The sequence below is a fragment of the Aulonocara stuartgranti genome, assembly GCF_965226115.1.
Source record: "Aulonocara stuartgranti genome assembly, chromosome: 7".
NCBI lineage: Eukaryota > Metazoa > Chordata > Actinopteri > Cichliformes > Cichlidae > Aulonocara > Aulonocara stuartgranti.
The window spans coordinates 65,884,571-65,909,052 of record NC_138945.1 but is presented as its reverse complement, the minus strand read 5'-3'; the positions used below and the strand labels follow the sequence as shown (position 1 = coordinate 65,909,052).

Sequence of the window (24,482 nt, the reverse complement as noted above, 5' to 3'; positions counted from 1 at the left end):
AAGAGCCTTTCCACTCCGGTGCAGATGGGGGCAGTAGACGACGCAGCTTCCTGTGGAGTGACGAGCTGTTGTCAAAAAGAGGAAGACGTGACTATTATATTTACAAAACCTGGGCGAAGGACGAAGGTGGTGAGGTGAGTGTGTGTTTCCCATATGCTGAATGTTGCGGTGTTAATATTATAAAGACACAAGTAATAGAAACATGTTAGTGATATTAGTTAGATGGAAACCTTTATTTCATCAGCAAGCTAACCTAGCATCACATGAGTAAATGAGTTGTGCGCCACAGGTAAGGACCGTTAGTAAATGAGAGAAAAAGGGTAGGTTAGGTTTCACTTGTTCAGTGGTTAGTGGTCCCTACAGATCCAGCTAAACTAGTGATGGGCACATGAAGCTTCATGAAGCACTGAAGCTTTTCATCCAATTGGTTCACCCCAGCGCAAAGCGTCTTGAAGCTTCATTTGCTCCAGTAGGACATGTACTGGACGTAAAAATATTAGTTGGCATGAATTTGAAGAGTGTGGCCTTTTGCACACAGCCTGTAAATGTCAACAACAAAAGAAGTGTGTAAAACATGTATCAATCAATCAATCAAACTTTATTTATAAGGCACTTTTCATACAAAGATGTAGCACAAAGTGCTTTACGTGGTTAAAAGCAGCCTACCCCGCCCCTCCAACTCACTCCCCACACTTTCATTAACATAAACGATCATGGATACCCCCCCCCCCCCCCCACGCGCGCGCGCACACACACACACACACACACACACACACACACACACACACTTACTTAAAGAGTAAAATTGGGCTGGGCACACATGAGCCAGGTGAGGAAACACTATCACAGGGAGCCGTCTGCACCGGGAGCCGGTCACAGACCGCAGCCTCCAGGCTGGGCACACAGCAGGAGGGAGGCAAAGAAGCCCCCCAGCCAGGCTGAGAAGAGCCCCAGCAGCCACGGTCGATCACAGCCCCGGTGCAGAGAGCGCCCTCCGAGGAAACACTGGAGATATGACCTAATAAGAGTATATACAGAATAAAAAAATAAATAAGAATGGGATACAATATAAATATAAATAGAGTAAGAAGGTAAAAAATGAATAAGAATAAAATCAATAAATATTAGGTAAAACCTCAATTAATAATATAAATAGAATAACAGGATAGAATAAATAAGCATAAAATAGATAAACGTTAAGTAAAAGCTAAATTAAAAAGGTGGGTCTTGAGCCTGTTCTTAAAAACATGTACGTTCTCTGCGGCCCTGAGCTCCTCCGGCAGGTTGTTCCACAGACGAGGACCATACCACTGAAAAGCTGCCTCTCCGTGAGTATGTGTCCTGACTTTAGGGACAATCAAAAGGCCAGTACCAGAGGACCTCAGGGTCCGCGAGGGTTCATATGGTAAAAGCAAATCTGAGAGATAAGAAGGCCCAAGACCATTAAGACATTTAAAAACCAATAAAATAACTTTAAAAGTATATTGTAGTGATGGCAGTATACTGTGTATATTTATACTGGCAGTATGGAAAATGATCATTTGGAAATGCTTAAAATGGAAATGATCATTTACTGTGAGGTGAGGTGTGGTTGGGGTGTGGACAGTGGTTGTGCTTTTGTAACGTTGAGGTATGGACAGCTACAGACTGAGGCCTCAGTCCTGCCTGTTCACATTTTATTCAGTAAAAACTACATTTTCACTGCTTTTATGACGTTTTTAGTGGGGAGAACATAGCTAGGATTTAATGATTTAACAAATGTTTTGAATCCTTTGTCCTCCACAATGCTAAATGGCTGTGAGTCCTCAATCACCATGCTAACCAGGTCTTCATCTATTGGAGATTGTTCTCCTGAGGAAAGACAATAAAGACAAAGCACAAATATAAATATCACACACGTAACTTATAACAGTTGTATAATATTGTTATATCATTTAGTAACATTACTGCATGCTATATTATCATGGCATTTGATGGCTCACCTGGTCTTGCTCCACAATCGGTGTTCCCCTTATTCTCATGCAAAGCTCTGTAGTGCCTAAGCATGGATGAGGTGTTGTTGTTATATCCCAGCTCCCTGGCACATAGCAAACACTTCACCTTGTACAAAAGTAACAACAGCTTAACATAAATTGTATCGCACCATCAGTATTATGAAAATACATCTTCTGTAGAAATTTACATACCTTGTTGGGAGGAATAAGATCAAAATGTTCCCACACAGGGGAGGACATCCTCCTCTTCTTAGCTGGCTCCATTCTCTCCTGACTTTCTCTCCTCACTCTCATAAACCTCCAAACGGTCTCCAAACTCTCACTAACCGCAACTCTCCATCAAACACCCACATTTTGAATGAAGTCTGAGGGGTTTATATCGCTGTCATATCTCGCGGCAAAGTTCGAACCACTTCATGAACCAGTCACGTGGTACAGCCGGGCAGCGAGGCTTCGGAAGTCATCATTTTCCGCTCCTCCCATAAATGAAGCAAGCCTCGATACGCGCATCGCGGAAACGCCCCCTCAATTACTCGACACAAGCTTTGAAGCCTCGATACAGAACGTCACATCACTAATCTAAAGTATTTATATAAAATGACTTTTACCTTGCTATATAACACTTCTGGTTTCTCTGCTGTGGTGATTTCCGACGTTTCTGTCTGTTTTTATGTCTTATAACTTTACTTCAGTTGGTAAATACACTGTAGGCAAAAAGATTTATGAAGGGGGTATATAATTCTTTTGTTTTAAAGACCTGTTTTGCAAGTATTTTTATGGCTTCCTGTTTTTGTACGTGCATTATATTCAATCTAGTTCTTTTTGTTAACTTAAACCCTTTTTCTTGTTTTTCTGCGCAGGAACTTTCATCTCAGTCTGAGGATAGAAAACAAGATTTTCCAACATGCAGGCTGCAGGTGACTTTTTAAACATGTTCAACATTGAGGTCAGCAGAATATCTGTGACACTCAGCCTCTTCCTCATTTTCCTCGGTCTCCTTTACTGGTGAGTGAACAAATGTTCAGTATTTGTTTATTTATGATGGACAGTCGGACAGTTTTTGGATAATGACACATTTTATGTCAGTTTTCTCTGTACTCCACCACACTTAGCTGGAAATAAAACCTTAGTATGTTTATTTGTGACATATTGTTCTGCTGTGAAAATACAGCAATATATACTATATGTTACATATTATGTATATCCACAGTCACCCATTTTCATAGACTCAAAGGTAATTGGACAATTGACTGATAGGCAGGGGAGGCCTGTTCCCACATTATTTCATGGCAAACTAAGCACTTAAAAGGAGTTAATTATTGAACTTACATTTTGGTCGCTGTTCACATGAACTCTCAATATGAGATGTCAGTGAAGGAAAAAGAAAGTATCATTAGGATAAAAAAATAAAAATAAAACTATCTAAGAGTTAATGAGCTTGATGTTTAATCCTTTCATTCACAACACATCATCACATTTCTGCACTTTTGCCTGTAGGTATTCAGTCCGTCCCTTCTCAGTCCTCTCACGATATGGCATCAAACATCCAAAGCCAGTGCCTTTCTTTGGCAACTTATTCATGTTTCAGCAGGTAAGATACAGTGTAACAAAGGAAGACCAGAGTTACCTTCAACATCTGCTTCATTTTGTGTCAAACTGGGATGGTTTAAAGCAGCGGTCCCCAACCCCTGGGCCTCGGACCGGTACCGGTCCGTGAGTCGTTTGGTACCGGGCCGCGAGAGTTGAGGCTCAGGTGTGAAATGTGTGGTTTTCAGGGTTTTTATTGGTTTTCAGCGTTATTTTGTTATCGTTTTTATCGTTAACTCGGTTTCCCTGGGTCTTTTCATGTGTGTTATGAATAAATCTTCTTTTTTTCGGTACCGGTACTGGTTTTTAGGGGTGCAACGATACTCGTATCGATATTGAACCGTTCGATACAGTGCTTTCGGTTCGGTACGCATATGTATCGAACAATACAAAATTTGTAATTTATTTTATCAACTTTCCTTCTGACGATGATGTCTGTGTTGAGCGCTCAGTGAATCTGCGTTCGACTACTCCGCCTAGGCTGCACTGTCGAGCGCAGATCCACTGAGTGTTCAACACAGACAGCATCGTCAGAAGGAAGAGCGCGGGGCAAGCTAGCGAGACAGAAGTTAAGCTCTCCTTGCAACATGGCAAATTGAACCTCCCCCACCCTCATTCAGATTTGGCGTTTGGAATTATTTTGGTTTTCATGTGACGTATGACCCTGAAGGTAAGCGCGTCATGGACTAAAGTAAAACAGTATGTTGGATGTGCCACGCAATGCTCAATTACATGGGTGGGAACTAGTGTGTTAGCGCAGTTAGCTCGTTAACGTGTTGGCTGTCTAGCCCCACGCAGGGGTAGCTCGTTAACGGAGATTTGCCTTGTTGTGGCGTTAACGTCATTTCAACGAGATTAACGCTGACAGCACTGGTGGGAACACAACGAATATGACTGCACATTTACGCCGACATCATCCTAGTGCAAAGACAAGTGGAAGCAGACAAAAACAACAAGCATGCTACAAACTTTACCCGAGTCATTTAGACAGCCGTTAGCACAGGATTCTCCTTATGGGGACCTGATATGTTTAATATTGTGGCGAGCTCAGACAACGAGGAGACGGAGGTATCGTTTGGTCTTGCTTCCCGTGAGCTAGCCAGGGAGCACAGCCGTTTATTGACATCTGCAGAAGAACACTGCCGCTATGGAACGCCAGGACTGCCATAATGAATTAATTAAATACACCATTAAATAATTAATTAAATGTGGCAATAATTAATTAAAATTGGAATTAATTAATTAAATAAATAGTTATGACACATGTAATTAATTAATTATTGACACATTTAATTAATTATTTATGTATTTCACATTTTAATTAATTATTGACACATTTAATTAATCATTGACACATTTAATTAATTATTTAATGATATATTTATTTATTTCATTTTGGCAGTCCTGGCGCCTGGCTCTCATCTTGAAATAATTTTATCTGTCAGCCTCACCCATCAAACTCAGGGGGCGGGGTTAACGCTGCCCATGCAGCTTCTCTAACATTTGATTGGTTGCCGTGCAAAGTAAGTCAAAACAGGTCGATCCTAGATAATCGATTGCTTGTGTAGACTTGGGGCAGCCAGGTATCCCAGAATGCAGATCAAATCACAGGCAGCAATGGTGGTGGTGTAGTTTTAAAATACCCCGTTTTTCTGTCACCAGCTACACTTTTAACAGTGTTTTAGCCGCGAATGTCGCAACGTATGTCTGGTCAGGTTGTCAACATAGAACATGTTTGCAAAAGTGCTCAGATGTTTTCAGAGATTTCACTAGCTCTGCTAACAATTAGCATGCAGAGCGCACCGAGGGGGTACGTTAACCGGTTTGTTTACATATTCCACTCTCCGTGTTCCACATGTTGCATTCGCAGATTCTCATTTTCACCGAACGATCGTCTCTTTCCGCCTGGTCTTGTGTCTCTGTGCTTCTGTAACATAAAGAACGAGCTGACATTTTTCTCACGAAACCAGCGATCAGCTTAACAGACCCTCAGTTTACCTGCATGCATCCTCCTCCTCCTCATCTGTCAGCTGTTTAACACCTGCTGCTAATTCAAGAAACACGCCTACGTTACCTGGTGATAGTCACCGTTTAACTGGGCAGCTGGTGCTCGATATAAAGCAATGTCAGCGCATTTTTCTGCACAAGATAAGTAAATATAGTGTTTTCCCCGAGCGCAGAGCTGCTGGAGCTTGTTTCCTTACAGAGCACTTTATAGGCGAACAGCTTCATCAGCGGCTGATGTCCAATCACCGGCACACAGCTTTGAAACCTCACCTTAGTTTTAGCTCTCAGTGGTTAAACGCTGGACTTCATTCACTCAGGTTCTGTCTGTCGGGTCACGTTTACTTCGCTGTTTTATTTACAACTGAGCAAATCGGTTTGGCTGAGGTTAAAGTTACGTTTCATAACTGCATAGTTTCACAGACGTTTAATGGTTCACTGGCACATGTGTTAGACTGAACTATCATCTAAATATCATCTGTTTTTTAATAGTTATTCAACTGTATTCTAAGCACCAGCTGTCTGTTAGAATGTGATTTTTTTTCTCTCTCTGTTGGCAGACGTATAAAAATGCGCAGGAAAATCTGACGTGCATGGCAAACTTCACCGACAATATTTAGGGAGGAATAAACACACATCAAACATAAATGAACCATTTGCCTGTCTCCATAATTGAGAGCATTTTCTCTTCTTATGTCAACACTCTCTCTCTCTCTCTTTTTTTTTTTTGCTTTTTCGGTCATGTTATGTTTACCTGTCAAAGGCTTGTTACAAACTATGAAACACATTGTGCAGACTTCTGGATGTTAGAAGAAAACTAATACCGCTCATGAATGAGACTAAAGGCAGGAAGGTGTCCTTTAAAACTAAACATGTTAATAGGACCTCCCTATTTATATCATAGTTTATGATATAGCACGTGTATTTCAGTAATAGCCTGCTGAGGCCACTATACGTGCTGGCCTCATATCAAATGTGAAGGCAGACTGAGTCTATGTTTGACGTTTTTTATATCTAATCTTCCTTTTCAAACATTTAAACAGGTCACGCTGATTACTGAACAAAAACCCAAAGATCAGATGTTAAACAGATTTATTTGCTCTCTCTCCTCCTTAAACATGTTTTTAATGTTAGTTATAATTCAGAATTGGCGACTGAAACACGTAGGACACATAAGAACATCAGGAAATAAAACACCGATAAATATAACCTCAGTAAAAGAAGTCAGCGGGGGTTACTACAGCTGTGTACCGGGGCCTGCGCTTTGTCGGTGGGATTGCTTGCGAGGCGAGCGGGTCTATCCCACGCTTTGCCGTGAGACTGGGCAGACATCTCTGAAATCATCGAAACACTTTTGCAAAGAGGCTGTATCTTGACAAACCGACCAGACACATGAAGATTAAACCACTACATTCTCGGCTAAAAAAATATTAAAACGGTATTTGGTGACACACAAACAGGGTTTTTCAAAGCTCAGTTCTGTTAGCTTCCACATGCCGGTTGTTGTGTGCTAGAAACAATGGCCACCAGGCCAAAGCAATGGTTTTGACTCGATCAGCGTTAACCCCGCCCCCTGAGTTTGATGGGTGAGGCTGACAGATAAAATTATTTCATGATGAGAGCCAGGCGCCAGGACTGCCAAAATGAAATAAATAAATATATCATTAAATAATTAATTAAATGTGTCAATAATTAATTAAAATGTGAAATACATAAATAATTAATTAAAATGTGAAATACATAAATAATTAATTAAATGTGTCAATAATTAATTAATTACATGTGTCATAACTATTTATTTAATTAATTAATTCCAATTTTAATTAATTATTGCCACATTTAATTAATTATTTAATGGTGTATTTAATTAATTCATTATGGCAGTCCTGGCGTTCCATATGCCGCTAGCTAACTGCTCAGCGCGGCAACCGCACAGCAACAACAACACACAGAGCGCCCTCTGACCCCGGAAGGACACACCGTCGCAGCGAGAGGGCGTCACCCGTCACTATGGCAACATAAACAAAACATAACTGTACAAACAGAACCCCGAACAGCCCTGACCCGCTACATAGCCTCCCACCTAAGGGGTCAGTCGTCCCCGACGACCCCATTGCCCCACACAAAGTCCTGCAAATGTCCAGGTGCCTTCTTTTGGCGCACCGGCCGGTCACGACCGGCGGGGGAAAAGTCACTCGGGTCAGAACATGGGGTGCCACCATCATCCCACTTCTGACACCAATGTAGCGAGCTCAGACAAGGAGGAGACGGAGGTGTCGTTTGGTCTTGCTTCCCGTGAGCTAGCCAGGGAGCACAGCCGTTTATTGACATCTGCAGAAGAACACTGCCGCTGGAGGGCGTTCCAAGATGGCCGAGTAAGTACACGCTTACTGCCGAGCTTAGCAAATGTAACCTTATAATACGGTAGCAACACTGTGTCAACTCAGACCTTAGAAGCTTTTACGGTATTTAAGCCAGAAAAGGACTGATTTTGATCAATTAAGAGATAAAATGTCACAGCGTGACAATAAAAGACCCTCGTCTAGCTCCAAGACGAAGCTACTGCTAAAGGCTAATGCTAGCCAAACAACCGGGTCGGTGAACCCACTGCTTGACAACTGCCATGACTATACGGCTCTTTCACTACCTCTCCCAATAACTGAGGACGTAATGGACGAGTTTCCATCTCTACCCGTCTCACCCAGCCAGTCTCCGGCGCCAAAGAAAGCGATGCATTCAAAGGGAGATAGCGTGGATATTGTTGAAACTCTATCAAAACTAATAAACGAAAGAATGGATAACCTTGCACTACAGATTGACGGGATCAGGAAAACTGTGGTCTTTGCATGCGAAGAGATAAACGATGTCAAATGCAGAGTGGGCACATTGGAGCAGAAAATCTCCAAAGAGGAAGAGCGTATGGATAAAAACCAGCAAAGAATCACAGATCTCGAGCGATATTCCAGACGGTGGAACCTCAGGCTATTTGGTGTCAAAGAAGAACAACAGGAGGATACATGGAAGGTTGCTGTTGAGATTTGTCAGGCTACGTTGCTTGAATGTAAAAACCAACTTTATGACACCATTGACACCGTACATCGGGTCGGCTCCAAACGCCCAAACAACACCAGTCCCAGACCTATTATCATCCAGTTCATCTCCCGCAGAACCAGAGATAGCCTGTGGAAAGCAGCTAAGACATCTCCATTCTTAAAGGAAAACCGGGGCTTGAAGTTTGCTGAGGACCTTTCCAGAGAAGAGAGGGAGCGCCGGAGCAAGTTGTGGCCCATTATCGAGAAGGCTCGCAGAGAAAATAAAAAGGCCTATTACGTCGGATGCCGGGGTTTTGTTAATGGGACAGAAGTTTTCCCGTCTTCAGAATGAGAGGTGAATATGGGGGAAGCTAAGGAATGGAAAAGACCCTACAATGTTGCACAGTTGCTTGGACTTGGTTGGCTGTTTTTCATTGATCCTTCTGGCGTTTTGGATCATTAAGTCTATGCCTCATTTATAGTGTGAGGACACTTTAAGTTTCAGCACCTGAGTTGTATCCTAAAAAATATTTCGTGTATTTCTGCCGAGTTATTTTCATCCTTGCAATGCTCGGTCCCTTAGTGAGGTTTATTTTTTGTTAAGCACACAATATTGGTTCTTTAAATTTCTAGCTGTTTATTTTTTGTTTTCTTAATTGTCATTTTCTATTGTTTCCCTAAATGCCAGGGGGTTGAGACAGATCTGTAAACGTAAAGCCTTATTTTTGTTTGCTAAGAAATATAAAAGTCATTTTTGTTTTTTCCAAGAAAGCCATTCTGTATCTGCTGATGTGAACTTCTGGAAGTCTCAGTGGGGTAACGATGTTTGGTATTCGCATGGCACAGAGAGGTCAGCTGGGGTCACAACTCTCAAAGGTAGCTTCGAAGGTATTGTTCTACATTCAGATTGTGACTCTTTGGGTCATTATATTTGTCTGATAGTAGAATACAATCACTCCATTTTCATAATTGTCAATTTATATGGCTATAATACCAAACCTGAAAATGATAATTTAATTGACTCTTTAGATACAAGGATTAGTTTTTGGCTCTCTAAATATCCCAGTTCAAACTTAATAATTGGAGGAGATTTTAATGTTTCACTAAATGACACTATAGACAGATGGCCACCAGCACAACATTTTAGGAATAATTTGAGATTGGAAACATTTATGGATAAATTTAATGTAACTGATATTTGGAGAGACAAATTTCCTGATGATATATCTTTTACCTGGAGTAACCGTTCTGGTTCAAGGAAATCACGTATTGATTTCTGGTTAATATCAAGTAGTCTATCAAAGGACAGTGTTACGGTCAATATCCTTACAACTCCACTTACGGATCATAGAGCAATATATATTAATCTGCAACTCTTTCCTACTATTGCAATTAATAGATCCTCCTATTGGAAATTAAATAGCTCGCTTCTGAGCCATACAATTGTAAAATCTGAAATTACACGACTGTTAAAGCACTTTATACACAAGGCTAATATTGTGAATTCCTATAGCACAAACTGGGAAATTTTTAAATTTGAGACAAGTAAAATGTTGAGACAGTATGGGGCAAAAATAGCTAAGTCAAGGGCAGCAGAAGAAGAAAATCTAATTGTTCAAATTTCCGCAATATATCAACTCCCACCAGACGAGGTCTCGGAGGAGGATAGATTACATCTTAGGTCCTTTCAATCTAAACTGGATGAGATTTACCACCAGAAAGCTGAAGGAGCTTTCGTTCGTTCAAGAAAAAGATGGATAGAGGAGGGAGAGCAGAATTCTGCTTATTTTTTCCGCTTAGAAAAACAGAGATCTAAAACCAATACTATTCATAAATTGAATATAAATGGTACGGTCAGTGATGATGCAAAAATTATCTCTCAATTTTGTTGTAATTTCTACTCAAAGTTGTATGAATCCAATTATAACGCAAAGGTCGCTACCCAATTTATTGACTCTGTAAACAATGTTGAAATGATTAAAAGTGCTGATAGGCTTTTTTGTGACAGTCCAATTACTGAAAAAGAGATATTGACATCTATTGAATTTCTTAAAAACAACAAATCTCCGGGTACAGATGGGCTGGTGGCTGAATTCTATAAATCATTTTCTTGTCAGCTGGCACCCTTTTTGTTGCAGGTTTATAATGAAAGTATTGAAAGGGGCACTCTTCCTCCCAGCCTTACTCAGGGACTTATTACTTTAATTCCCAAACCTAAGAAGGACCTACTTTTTATAGACAACTGGAGACCAATAAGCCTCCTAAATAATGATTATAAAATATTAGCTCTATTGCTAGCTAGAAGAATTAAATATATTTTGGACGATATTGTAGACGAGACACAGTCTGGTTTTATGACAAACAGACACATCTCCAATAATATTAGACTCGTCTTGGATATTCTGGACTACTCAGCATTAATATCTGATGACTCATTTATCCTTCTCCTGGACTTCTATAAAGCCTTTGACTCAATTGAGCATGAATTTATATTTCTTACACTTCAGAAATTTGGTTTTGGTGATATCTTCTGCAGCTATCAAAACTCTGTATTCCAATGCTAATAGTTCTATTAGAATGAAAAATGGCACTACTTCTCGTTTTAGTCTTAATCGAGGGGTACGCCAAGGTTGCCCGATTAGCCCTTATCTTTTTTTACTTTGCACCCAAATTCTTGCCTCTCATATTTCGAATAGCCCTGTGAAGGGTATAAACATAGCAGACAGAGATTGTCATCAGTCAATTGGCAGATGATACCACAATTTTTCTTAAAAATGCCAGCCAAGTGCCAATTGCTTTACGTGTAATAGAGGATTTCTCAAAAGGGTCTGGATTGGTCCTAAACTTAAATAAATGTCAGTTATTACCTGTCAAAGAGTGTAATGTTCAGAGTATTTGTAATATAACAGTTAAAAATGAAGCAACATATTTAGGTCTGATTATCTGCAAAGATCCAAAAGACAGAATTTTACTAAATTTTCCCCCAATTATTAAAAAATCTCAAACCAAATTAAATCAATGGTTGCAGAGAGATTTAAGTTTAAGAGGAAGGGTATTGCTCTCAAAAGCAGAAGGTCTGTCTCGACTGACTTATGCAGCAATTTCTCTGCATGTGGACGGCAAAACTTGTAAGGATATTGACCGAATGCTCTTCAACTTCCTTTGGAAAAACCGGACACATTACATCAGAAAAAGTGTATTGATGAATGACTATGAACACGGTGGTCTCAATGTTTTGGATTTTACTACTCTAAACAATACATTTAAGATTAATTGGGCTAAACATTTTCTTAAAAATCCGGTATCCATTTGGAATTTTATTCCTCACTACATTTTCTCTAAGTTTGGTGGTCTAAGTTTTATCTTAGGTTGTGATTATAATATAGATAAGCTTCCAGAAAAGCTCTCGATGTTTCACAAACAAGTTCTATTAGCTTGGTCCCTTATATATAAACACAACTTTACACCCCATACGTATTCAATTTGGAATAATAGGAACATAGTGTATAAAAATAAATCATTATTTTTTTCTAGGTGGGTTGAGAAACTGATTGTTTTAGTGAATCAGCTGTTTAATCCTAATGGGCAGCTCATGTCCTACTCAGAATTCTTAAACACCTATAAATTTCCAGCCACACCCAAAGAATATGCCATATTATTTGATGCAATACCTACGGGTATTATAATGCTTTTTAAAGGTATTCAACCTTCCATATCATCTGTTTCTCTCCCCAACCCTTTAGATTCACACATAGGAAGAATCTGTCTAACAAACCACAGTAAAAGTAATAAGAATATCCGTGCTTTGTTCCAGACAGAATCTCTAACTATTCCACATGTGGTCTCTTATTGGAATTTCTTTGTCAGTGACATTAACTGGAAAAGAGTATGGTCAATTCCTAACAAGTATCTGGTAACGAATAAAGTGAAGGAAGTCTCATTTAAAATATTGCATAAATTTTATCCTGCTAATCATTACATGACGAAGTTCAAAAGGGACATAAATGTGAGCTGTGGATTTTGTGGAAGCCATCCTGAGACTGCAACACCTCTTCTGGATCTGTTCATACGCTAGAACATTTTGGAAAGACTTCAGTAGATTCATTGCTGGACATCTCTATAATGACTTTACTGTGAAATGGGAAAATGTTGTATTTTGTTTCTTTCGAAGGCAAAAAAAAGGAGATGTTTACTTTATAATAAACTTGTTAGTTATCTTAGCTAAATTTTATTTTCACAAATGCAAATACAGTAACAAAAAACCTAATTTTAAACATTACTATAATGATGTTTTATGTTACATAAAATTGATTAGTGGATCACTTAACAAAAAGGCTATGAAAACTATTACTATTTGTAGTAATTACAAATTATTTGAATGTTTGTAATTCTTTGTATTACACCCCCTGGCATATGTTAATTTTGTTCTGATTGTATACATGTTCTGTATACTGTTTCTTAATAAAGTTTAATATTTTGAAAAAAGAAAAAAAAAAAGAACACTGCCGCTAGCTAACTGCTCAGCGCGGCAACCGCACAGCAACAACAACAACACACAGAGCGCCCTCTGACCCCGGAAGGACACACCGTCGCAGCGAGAGGGCGTCACCCGTCACTATGGCAACATAAACAAAACATAACTGTACAAACAGAACCCCGAACAGCCCTGACCCGCTACAATATGCTGCTGAGAATATAGTCCAGAAGAAGCGTATAGTATAGCTTTTATTTTGGAAAGAGCCATTTCTCTGTAATAAACTCTCTTTTCCAAAGATTTTTTTTTTTTTATTAGTAATATAAACATACAAACAAAATGCACCATATATTACAGATTCAGAGAATAAACATTTCTTACATATTAGCAACTTTCATATATAGTGAAAATAAAATATAAAGATGGGGTCACATAAATTAACAGATTATTAACTCACTAAATCAAAATCTTCTACAAAGGAAACAAAAAAAGCAGCCTTTTTCTTTTTAACTAAAGTCAAAGATTTAACCAACAGGTTTAGTCTTCCAAAGATGAGTGATTCCTCAATCAGATACAGGTGTTACCGCGCCAGATCCGCGGCCCCGAACCGTAGTAAGGAAACCTCTGGCAGTTACTTGAAGGTTCCGTAACTGACTCGTAGCCGGCAACAGCTTACTATACAGGTCAACTTCGCTAGCAAAAAGATCGAAGGAGGAGTAGGAAATTGCTTCACCGAACTTTATTTCTTCTCTAAGGCACGAACACCGCGTACAGTGGGCTGAAACAGTTTACTCACAGCGAGCATCGCCGACACAACTCTGGCTGTCGAGGGAGTTATTATATTCCTTTTATTTATTTTCTTTTCGTCTCTTCTGTAGCTAACCGTTACTTTTTTCCCTTCTCCGCTCTCTCTCTTCACACACACACTAGGCAGTCCCGCTACACACATCCCGAATACATTTCCCATCAGGCTTCATCCTTAAAGGGCCATGCCTGTAACACAGGGCTCGCAAAATCGCTAGCCCGCTAGCTAACTGCTCAGCGCGGCAACCGCACAGCAACAACAACAACAAGAACAGCACACAGGGCGCCCTCTAACCCCGGAAGGACACACCGTCGCAGCGAGAGGGCGTCACCCGTCACTATGGCAACATAAACAAAACATAACTGTACAAACAGAACCCCGAACAGTCCTGACCCGCTACAATATGCTGCTGAGAATATAGCCCAGAAGAAGCGTATAGTATAGCTTTTATTTTGGAAAGAGCCATTTCTCTGTAATAAACTCTCTTTTCCAAAGATGAGTGATTGTCACTACCTGATCGGTACCCCGCATGCGCAAATCTTCCTCTCTTTGCCAATATTGCGACATTCAATATATTTGAATGATGCGGTTAGCGCCCAGTTAGCTCCTAGCATTTCTCAACAGCTCTGCCTTCTTTTCGACTGCCCGGGACATTTAAACAATGGATAATCCGTATACAAAGATATTCATGCTTTTCTCCTCAACAGAGAGCGTCCCCCGATTGAGCAACAGCGCCGTAATATAAGAAGAATGGCGCCTAATTACAGAGTTAATAATGCAGACTTTGTAATATCTCACGTGTAGATTCATCAGCCAGATGAAGTGTTTACTGACAATTGACAGTGATAGCGTACATCATCATCACTATTCCAACAATCCTCTCCTCACAGACAAGCATAAACACACTCGACTATCGCTAAATCAAATTTAACACACGTTTGTAATGACGCTAATTCAGTTTATAATAGGGTTTATTCGCTCCGTCAGCAGGTGGCGGTATCCTCGTACACTGGGGAGTAAACTGCCATTAAACGAACAGAAGAAGAAGAAAACATCTGCACATGCGCGGTACGGATCGGGTAGACCCGATTTGTACGGTCAGACTTTACACATGCGCAGTAAGGATCGGAGAGTCCTGATCCGTAACTTTCTTTTTATTTTTCGTTTTTGTCTTCATTGTACTGAAATGCTTCATTATTGCAAACATTTTAAGATATACTTGTTATTCTTAACATCTTAACAGATACTCTGACCCATAACTATCGTAAAACGCTACGACCGGAAGTAGAAACCTTTCGCGCATGCGGGGTACGGATCGGGTTTCCGGTACGGATCGGGTAGTGACAGTAGTGACAGTGATTCCTCAATCAGATACAGGGCTTGCAATATCGCTAGCCCGACGTCCCGGGGCTAGCGATTTTTCCAGTCGGGCTACCAAAATCTATCTCTGCCCTGCCCGTCGGGCAACATATGAGAGGTTGATCGCGCAGAGAATCGCTGACCGTTATGTGTGTGTGTGTGTGTGTGTGTGTAAAAGCAGCAGGATATATATTTTAGTTCTGCTGAGCCAAATAAGACAGGTCAGGGTGAAGAAGTGACAGCCAAAGAAAAGTTTACCACAAAACGGAAAAGTTATGACAAATCAGACTATAAGGCAAAAAGAAAGTGCAGCTTTATGGTTTCATGGACAAAAGAATTTCTGTGGCTGCAATATGACGAGCTATGTAACCGGGGCTGCACATAAGTGGTCCGCAGGTGCGCATTCGCTGTCAAAAAAAAAAAAAAACACGCACAAGATAAGAAGTTGCAACGCGTGTTTGCGTACATAAGATTTTCTGGAGGAGGACAGACATTTGTTTAAAACTCTTAAAGATGTCGAAGAAGCTCCTTTAAGCAATTACTTTGGTGTTCCTCCACTCCAAAGAAATGTCAGAAGGAGTCCGAACCACAAAAGAAGCGCGTATTCTCGGAAAAGTGGTTGCAGGAGGTGAGCTGGCTTCAAACAAATGATGAACGCACAGAGATGTGGTGCGGAATGTGCCGTGAAAATCCCACTCTAGCGGACAAAAACACTGCTTTTTATATGGACGCAAACGCGCGTTGCAACTTCTTATCTAGTGCGTCTTTTATGTTGACAGCGAATGCGCACATGCGGACCACTTATGTGCACCCGTGTAAATAACATAATGTTCCACCGGGTGTGTTGTTGGTTTTCTCTCGATTTCTGAGTCGACAAGCGCCTTTGTTACTGGGACCAGTCATTTTAAGAAAGGCCCCCATTAGAACCCATGAGAAATGCAAGAAATGCATTATTTCCCAGAACAAACACCAATTGCAAATAACATACTAAAAATAAACCTGAAAAATCTGTTTATAACAGCGTACTATGTTGCAAAGAGTGAACTACCACTGGCACAATTTAGCAGTCTTTGCAAACTTCAAAAAGCAAATGGCCTCGATCTTGGTTCCACTTGTCTCTTACCTGTGACTTCAGTGGAAATTTCAAAGTCAGGATCTGACACAGACTGATTCATGTCCTACACAGTTCTTACAAGTTCATAGAAATTTCTGTTCAATTAGAACCAAGTATTTGAGTTGATGATTGTAATTTTTATACAATGTTGTAATTTGTTTTTCAACAATTTTTTTGATTAATGTTTTGTTTCCTTTACAATTTTATACTTTAATGTATAATATTGTAAAGGAAACAAAACATCAATCAAAAAATTGCTCTCTTTTTTATTCGGGCTACTTACATTTATTTTGGGCTACCAAAAACTGAAGAGTCCCTGCCCGAAGGGCTACCAGGGATTTTGAAATTTTGAGAGCCCTGAGATATATTTATTTTTTTAATTACTTTTGTTTCAGCAACATTAAATTTAAAAACTGTACTTTTGAGCTAAAATATATATTTATAATTTTAATAAATGACAAATTAAAAAGGCATGAACATTTTTTTTGTATTGAAAAAATATCGAATCGTGACACCAAAGTATCGAACCGAACCGTGAATTTTGTGTATCGTTGCACCCCTACTGGTTTTATTTAGTTGTATTTATCTGCGACACCTTAAAGGCCGGTCCGTGAAAATATTGTCGGGCATAAACCGGTCCGTGGCACAAAAAAGGTTGGGGACTGCTGGTTTAAAGGTTGCAATCTACATCTATTGTCATTTTTAAAAATATTCTGATGCAGTGAAGTAAAAATACAGCTGAATAATATGCAACATTTGTTCAATTAAACTGGGATTAAGCTCCTGTTTAAACTTTTTATTTTCAGTTTTTATAGGGTTGTCAGTTGACCATTTTGTTTTATAAATTGATCACTTATAAGGTCATGGCTGTGATAAGCCGATGTGCTGTTAACCTTTTCTGTGATTTCAGTTATACAAACAGTAAATAATGTGGATATTTTAAGTCTGATGTTTTTGTTTTCCACTTTCTTTTCAGGGTTTTTTCAAACCTATGAGTTATGTAATAAAAACACATGGTAGAGTTTGTGGGTAAGTAAAAAAAAAAAATCAGCATCTACTGAAATTACTATTGTGGAAAAATAGCAAACTGAACATTTGCAAAGAGATCAGTGCACCTGGATTATTATTTTATAACAGCATTGACACAGAAACTAATAATAGCTGGTGCTACTGCATTTGCTTTCTATGTAATTCTAGGAGTTTTCCTCCCACAGAAACAGAGACACCTGCTGATAAAGGATGCACAAAAATGGACTCATTACCTTGGATTTAGATTAATAGCTGTTTATCTTTTATTTCTGTGCACACACCATTTGCACAGGAAAGTTTATATTACATCGCAATAGTACACCAAGGTTGAAAAAGTAGATACAATGATTATCTGAACATTTTCATTTTTCTGCATTCTGAAATGACACGAATACTTTACTTAGCATCAAAGGTTTTTGTTTGTTTTGGCTGGTATCTCACTCATATTCTATACATCGGCATATTTCAGGTATTATTTGGGGCGCAGACCAGTCGTGATAATAGCAGATCCTGATATGCTCAGACAGTTGATGGTCAAGGACTTCAGTAGCTTCCCTAATAGAATGGTGAGGACATTAGACGGAGCGTTTAGATGCACGATGTGTGATCAGCAATTATTTCCACACGAACTTACTTCATGGGCTGTAATGGATTTTTGCGTTTGTGCTCTTGTCTCATTTTTGCAGGCTTTTCGCTTTGCCACCAAGCCCATGACTGACTGTCTACTCATGCTGAGGAATGAACAATGGAAGCGAGTACGGAGCATCTTGACCCCATCCTTCAGCTCTGCCAAACTGAAAGAAGTGAGACATTAACATTTCTATTACTTGTTAGAAAATGCATTGCAAAGTATTTGAATTTTCTATTTTGTGATGTAATGACTCACTAAAGGGTTTTGGCAGGACTGGTTTGAGTCTCTCATGATTAATCTTTTTGAGTATAGATGGTTCCTTTCATCAACATAGCCATCGATGCCCTGATGAAGAATTTAAACGGCCACGCTGAGTCAGCACAGGCCTTTGACATCCACAAGTAAGTACAAAAACAATAAAAAAACAAATACTGAAAGAATCATTTTTATTTTAAATTTTCAATCTTCTCTTTAATTAATTTTTGGTATATGTTTTCCTGCAGGTGCTTTGGCTACTTTACCATGGATGTTATTGCCAGTGTGGCATTTGCAACTCAGGTGGACTCGCAGAACAACCCAGACGACCCGTTTGTCCACCACGCTCAGATGTTCTTCAATTTTTCCTTCTTCAGGCCCATTTTGTTATTTTTCAGTTAGTCATCAATATTACTTCATTATTACTTGAATTTAAGATATTTATTTAGGACATTAAAAGAGGAAGATAAATATATTTAGGAATGTGAAAAATTGTACATCGTTTTAGACCAATCCTAAAAAGAAGTTTTTGGAATTGTAATTAATTTTAATCATTTCTAAGTAATTAGAAGATTTATAGAGGAAGACAAGATATATTAATTAATGCATTGTTTAGAAATGTTGTTTAGATTTCAACATTACCACAGTGTTATCGGGAATTCTTAATGCAAAGTTTTTTTATGGCATTTCATAATTCATAATTACATCTGCGAATTTGTGTCTTAATGTCTTCAGTGGCTTTTCCTTTCCTTGCCGCTCCCATGGCAAAACTTCTCCCCAATGAAAGACGAGATAAGATGAATAATTTCTTCATTAACAGCATTCAGAAGATCATCAAACAGCGAGAGGAGCAGCCTCCTGAGGAGGTGAATCTCAGACAGTTAACACAGTCACTCTGTGTCTAAAACGAGCCGTCTCCCTTCATCATTTGTTTGAAATAAATATTTACCGTTTTCTTTTGTTTCTTTTTACATGTAGAGGCGTAGAGACTTCCTTCAGCTGATGTTAGATGCTCGAACCACCAAAGAGATTGTGTCGTTGGACCACTTTGACACATCAAATGACCCCGAGGAGATCGAACACAGGAACCAGGAGACCCAGCCTTCGGGCTCGGTTCAGGAAAATGACCCTCCTCATTCACAGGAGCCGTCTGTCAGGCGTCCACAGAAAAAGATGATGACTGAGGATGAGATTGTTGGTCAGGCTTTCGTCTTCCTCCTGGCAGGCTATGAAACCAGTAGCAACACTCTGGCGTTCACCTGCTACCTCTTGGCCCTCCACCCTGAATGTCAACTCAGAGTACAGAAAGAGGTGGATGACTTCTACACTAGACATGTGAGTGTTTTACGTTGTGGTGCTTTGCTTTGTTTTGGTTTTCTTTGCATGTTGCATGTTATTATGGACAGTTATCGATTATATTCATGCTACTGTTGTTGAAGGAATCACCTGATTACACAAATGTCCAGGAGCTGAAGTATTTGGACATGGTTGTATGTGAAGCATTACGCCTCTACCCTCCTGGATTCAGGTAAAGAAGGATGTTAAGTGGAAACAGGGTGGTATTTTTTTTATAGCACTTTGGAGGATAGGCCATATTTAATCATACATGTATACCATACAACGAGGAGATAAAATGTACATGTCACTGCTTCTCTTGGACTGCTTTGCAAGAGTAGGTTGGGCCCATTGGGGAAGGGAGAATGGTGCCATGGCCCACCAAACGCTGACCGCCAGATTTAAGGTGGTGATGCAGATGTTAAAAAAAGAAACGATGCAGATATTATTTGGAATCTTGCAGCTTCAGCTGTTACAGGGATTAAATGTTTGTTAACTGTTGTTACATGTAGCCTAAAAGTAATGTAACAAGTTGCAATCCACTTAAAACTTTAGCTGTCTTTCTTTTACACTGTTGCACATGTACACACTGAAATGTGAAGTAATTTTGGCAATCTAAATAAATGAACCACTGCTGATCTACTGGGATCTTTGTGCACCATTCCTGGGGTTTAATGATACTATAAAGAAATGATATCCAGTTAGCAGCAGTTCTCTGGGTAAAAATGTTGATGCCAGAAGTCTGAGGAGAATATCCAGGCTGCTTTGAGCTGATAGAAGGAAAGAGTAATTCAAATAACCGCTCACTACAGTTGAGGTATGCATCTCTGACTGCACAGAACATTGAATCTCGAAGCAGGCAGTTTCACAGGAGGAGATATTTGAGTTGCCTCTCCTGTAACCTAAGAACAGGGAAGTGAGGCTGAAGGTCACATGGGCTCACCAAAATGACAGAAGATTAGAAAAATATTGCCTGCTCTCACCAGTTGGACATTTGGATGGTGTTGTATTTCTTGCACAGCATTAAAGCATGCAGTCATCCTGCCTTGTATCAACAGTTCAGGCTGTTGGTGATGTAATGGTGTGGGGGATATTTTCCAGGCACACTTTGGGCCCCTTATTACTAGCTGAGCATTATTTAAACGTCACTATCTGTCTGAATATTGTTGTTTATCATCTCCATTACTTTATGTAAAAGAAAGTTTTCAGGCTCTTTGCTGTCTTGTGATAAAGGAAATCGACCCCATGATTCAGTAGCTCGTAGAACCAGATGTATAAGGAATAACTTGAAGTAATGGTTTTCAGTATGACTTTATCAGTCTCACAGCAGTGTGGAGAAATTTGCCCACTCGTCTCTCAATGTTGCTTCAGTCTTTCTCATTGCTTGGGTAAGATTAACGACTGTCTTGAATTATTCCAGTTGTGAATAATCTCGCTCACTATAGAACAACAGACCTGAAGTTGATTTCTGACCATGCCTGTATTGATGAACAGGAACAATTGCTTCTCTAAACTGATACTTTTCCTTCTTGGCACTGAGTTAACACGAACCGTTTTATATCTTTTATAGAGGTCAATTTATTGATCAATCAATAAAATGCATTTGATTAACTGCACCTAGCTGCTAATTACCCTCTTAACTCATGAAGTATGTAGTTTTTCACTGGACTGCAGAGTCCTGTGAAAGATTTTTTTGACTTTAAAAATAAAAGCTATTATAACGATTTTCTTTTTAGTATAGTTTAATTGTATTACGTTAATTCCGTATTTTGTCCCATTAAGGTTTGCACGAGAAGTTGACCATGACTGTGTAGTGAATGGCCAGTTCCTTCCTAAAGGGATAACAGTGGAGATCCCTGCAGGCTTCCTCCATTATGACCCGGAACATTGGCCAGAGCCTGAGGAGTTCATCCCAGAGAGGTGCTTCAGTCTACTTCTAATAAATGACAAACGGAGCATATTCAAGTTTAAAAATATCAACACTTGTAACTAACTTTGAAGTCAATCAAATGTTGATGTAATAACATTAATACAAGACAAATATTAACCTAAGGTGTTGTTCATCCATCTGTCTGGTGAAAGTACACCATGTGCAGCGCTCAAATGACATGGCTGTGTGCCACGTCTCTGATCAAAGTACAGTGTACCAATTATACATTTTAATGCAGTAAAATAATCACTATCTGCCATTGCAATGGTCTGCTGCCTCCCAGCAGACCACAGCACACTGTGCTCACCACAACTGAGAATCTCCATAATTTTTCTGTGGACATTGAAAGACATTCCCTTTTTGTATACAACCTCTGTGTTGGCCTCTGGATATATTAGAAAGATCCTTTTTAGTCACCATGGGCAACCGTTCATTATCCGTGTGGTGAACCACAAGGTTTAATTTCATGTCCCAGTTGATTTTCTGATGATTAAGTAGCATTAAAGAAAACACACAATGTCTCTTCATGCTATACGATAACACACAGATATACCTTTCTATAAGACTGATGCCTCTAAAAGGCCAGCTGCTGTTTTAAACAGTTTCAAAAAAACCTTAAGCCTGTTGCCAGAAACTTACTTGTTCAGTTTGACTCTGTCCTTTGAGTTTTGAGCTTCACGTTGAAAAAGTTGCCTGGTCTTGCTTTTTCCCCAAATTAAAATCCTCTCTAAAATGAAACATAACTGACAGGATGATTTTGCATTGGCACTGCCTTTAATTCTCCCCCAAAGCACCTAACCTGTGGATTATCCCCAGGTTTACACCAGAGGCCAAGGCCAGTCGACACCCATTCGTATACCTGCCGTTTGGGGCCGGCCCTCGTAACTGTGTGGGAATGAGGCTCGCCCAGCTTGAAATCAAAATGGCTTTAGTGCGCCTGTTCCAAAGCTTCAGCATTGTGGCCTGCTCTGAGACCAAGGTATTCATTTATTATTTTCTACTAAAATGTGTAGGCAATGTAAATACTTGGACAGTCAGTAATAATGATCATAGAGGAGATGATTGGACATTAGAAAGTTGCTGTTTACATAAATATGTAAAGATGCACTTCTTCTGTCTTCAGGTTCCTCTTGAGTTGAAGTCGTCAAGCACTCTTGGACCTAAAAATGGCATTTATGTGAAAATCACAAGAAGGGACCAAAGAGATGGTCCATTCATTTCTCCATCAGATGATTAGACACCAACCTGAGGCTCAGGGTCTTCGTGTATCATGCCTTTCCTTTGATTTACAGCAAAATATTTCCATAGTTACTGACATTCTGCATACCTCAATGATTCAGCCCACACAGTGATCTGAAAAGTCGATGATAATGATAATATTGCCGCTGTAATGATAAACACAGTGGCACAAAAGTGCTGTTGATCCAAGTGCTCTTTACCAGCCTCTCTCTTTTGGATACAGTTTAGGTCTTTTTGAACTCCCTGCTGATGGGTGCACCATGCGGGTTATTCATTTGTGAGTGTGCTACAACACAACTCTGAATGGCACTTCTCACAGTCACACGTTGCCACTTTAAGTGAGTCGAATTTACAAAATAATGACATATTTTTGGCAAAAAAGTCGTGTTTTTTGTTACTGATACACTGAAATCTTTGATGGAGCATGAAGTGGTCGTAACTCTGTGCCTCCAAAGCTGCTATTTGAGGGTGAAGTAAGTGGTTTTATAATAGGAAAGAAAATCTTTGTTGTTTTGTTCCTGATGACCCTTGTCCCTGTTACATGTCTCAGGATATGAAACACTCACTGCACTTTTACTCTGTGGGAAAAAACATTAGAATCCTTTCATTACCTGTGTTGATGAACTCATTCATTATTATTGCACCTTATTGGAACATCAGTTTCCTATACTCACATCCAATCTGTCAATTTAGATTTTTGGCCATTACTTGAGAAACTGCAGTGCTGAAATGTTATTAGGCCTCAATATAAATGATCTAAAAGTGTTTTATTGATGATTCATTCAAATCTTTCTAGGAAACAAAACAATCTGTTTAATTGATTTACATATGAAATGGGTGAAATGCAGCTTGTTGTTGATGCAAATATATAAACAAAGTGGTAACGTTACTCCTTTTTTCAGTTTTGCAATGTGTTTATTTTGCAACAAAACAAACAATCCAATTTTGTTCTGTATCTTGACACCAGATCATCTGTTGTCCTTGCTAAGGCTTGCACTGATGTACTTTGCTAAGCGTTTCTGCCTAAGGATATACTTCAAGCATGAAAGCAGAGATTTTGTGAGGGAAAAGGAAATGCGTACAGTTTCAAGTGCAAAATAAGGATTTTCTGATACATTTCAAGAAAAACCATTACAGTGATTTCAAGTTCAACTCGAAGTCCCTTCTCAAGATAATATTATAATACTGAAAATACTGCATACTATAATCAAATAGTTTGGTAGTTCTATAGTAACCTTTCTCACTCTCAACTTCTGACACATTATGATTAAAAGATTTGGAGAAATCACAATTTCACAAGGCCGATGATTGCGACTTATTGGACTACAATAAGAAAGTATCATGCAGGCAGCCTGGGCTTTTTTTTTTTTATAATTGCTGTAAAATTACTAAATTGTCATCTTTTAGGAACAATTTGAATTTTCTTAAGCCCAAAATAGTTGAGGAGTTGCGGTAATGTGAAGCGCACATGTTAAATATAGCAGAGCTGATTTTTCTCTCTGTGGTCAGACGACAGTACTTTGTGAGTGCTTTGTGCTTCTGAGACACACCAAGTATTTATAAACCTGGTCTTCTCTTCTTTCTGAAACTGGCTGAATTTTGTCTCTTTTGGTTACAGAATTGAAAAAAAACTTACATGACACTGTATTTAAAACAGACATGAGAAGTCACTGAGCATGTCACAGGAATAAGAA

The 24,482-nt window shown here is 39.3% G+C and overlaps 1 protein-coding gene across 1 annotated transcript; it reads left to right on the top strand.

Moving 5' to 3' along the window:
• Positions 1-60: 60 nt before the first annotated feature.
• Positions 61-24,376, top strand: LOC309710737 (thromboxane-A synthase-like). The gene is made up of 14 exons (XM_082540475.1): positions 61-134; positions 2,855-2,999; positions 3,492-3,585; positions 17,346-17,398; positions 17,868-17,964; positions 18,085-18,201; positions 18,342-18,430; positions 18,533-18,681; positions 19,020-19,150; positions 19,263-19,619; positions 19,724-19,812; positions 21,402-21,539; positions 22,366-22,528; positions 22,673-24,376. Exons 2-14 carry the CDS (start codon positions 2,899-2,901, stop codon positions 22,784-22,786), a joined length of 1,692 nt encoding a protein of 563 aa, XP_082396601.1. The 5' UTR covers positions 61-134; positions 2,855-2,898; the 3' UTR covers positions 22,787-24,376.
• The last annotated feature ends 106 nt before the right edge of the window (positions 24,377-24,482 follow it).

Bases quoted from the DNA above. Each gene is read 5' to 3' on its own strand.
- LOC309710737 (XM_082540475.1), top strand. From the start codon at position 2,899: ATGCAGGCTGCAGGTGACTTTTTAAACATGTTCAACATTGAGGTCAGC. The intron at 17,399-17,867 runs GTAAGTAAAAAA...GGCATATTTCAG, and splicing joins ACACATGGTAGAGTTTGTGG to GTATTATTTGGGGCGCAGAC. The intron at 18,431-18,532 runs GTAAGTACAAAA...GTTTTCCTGCAG, and splicing joins CAGGCCTTTGACATCCACAA to GTGCTTTGGCTACTTTACCA.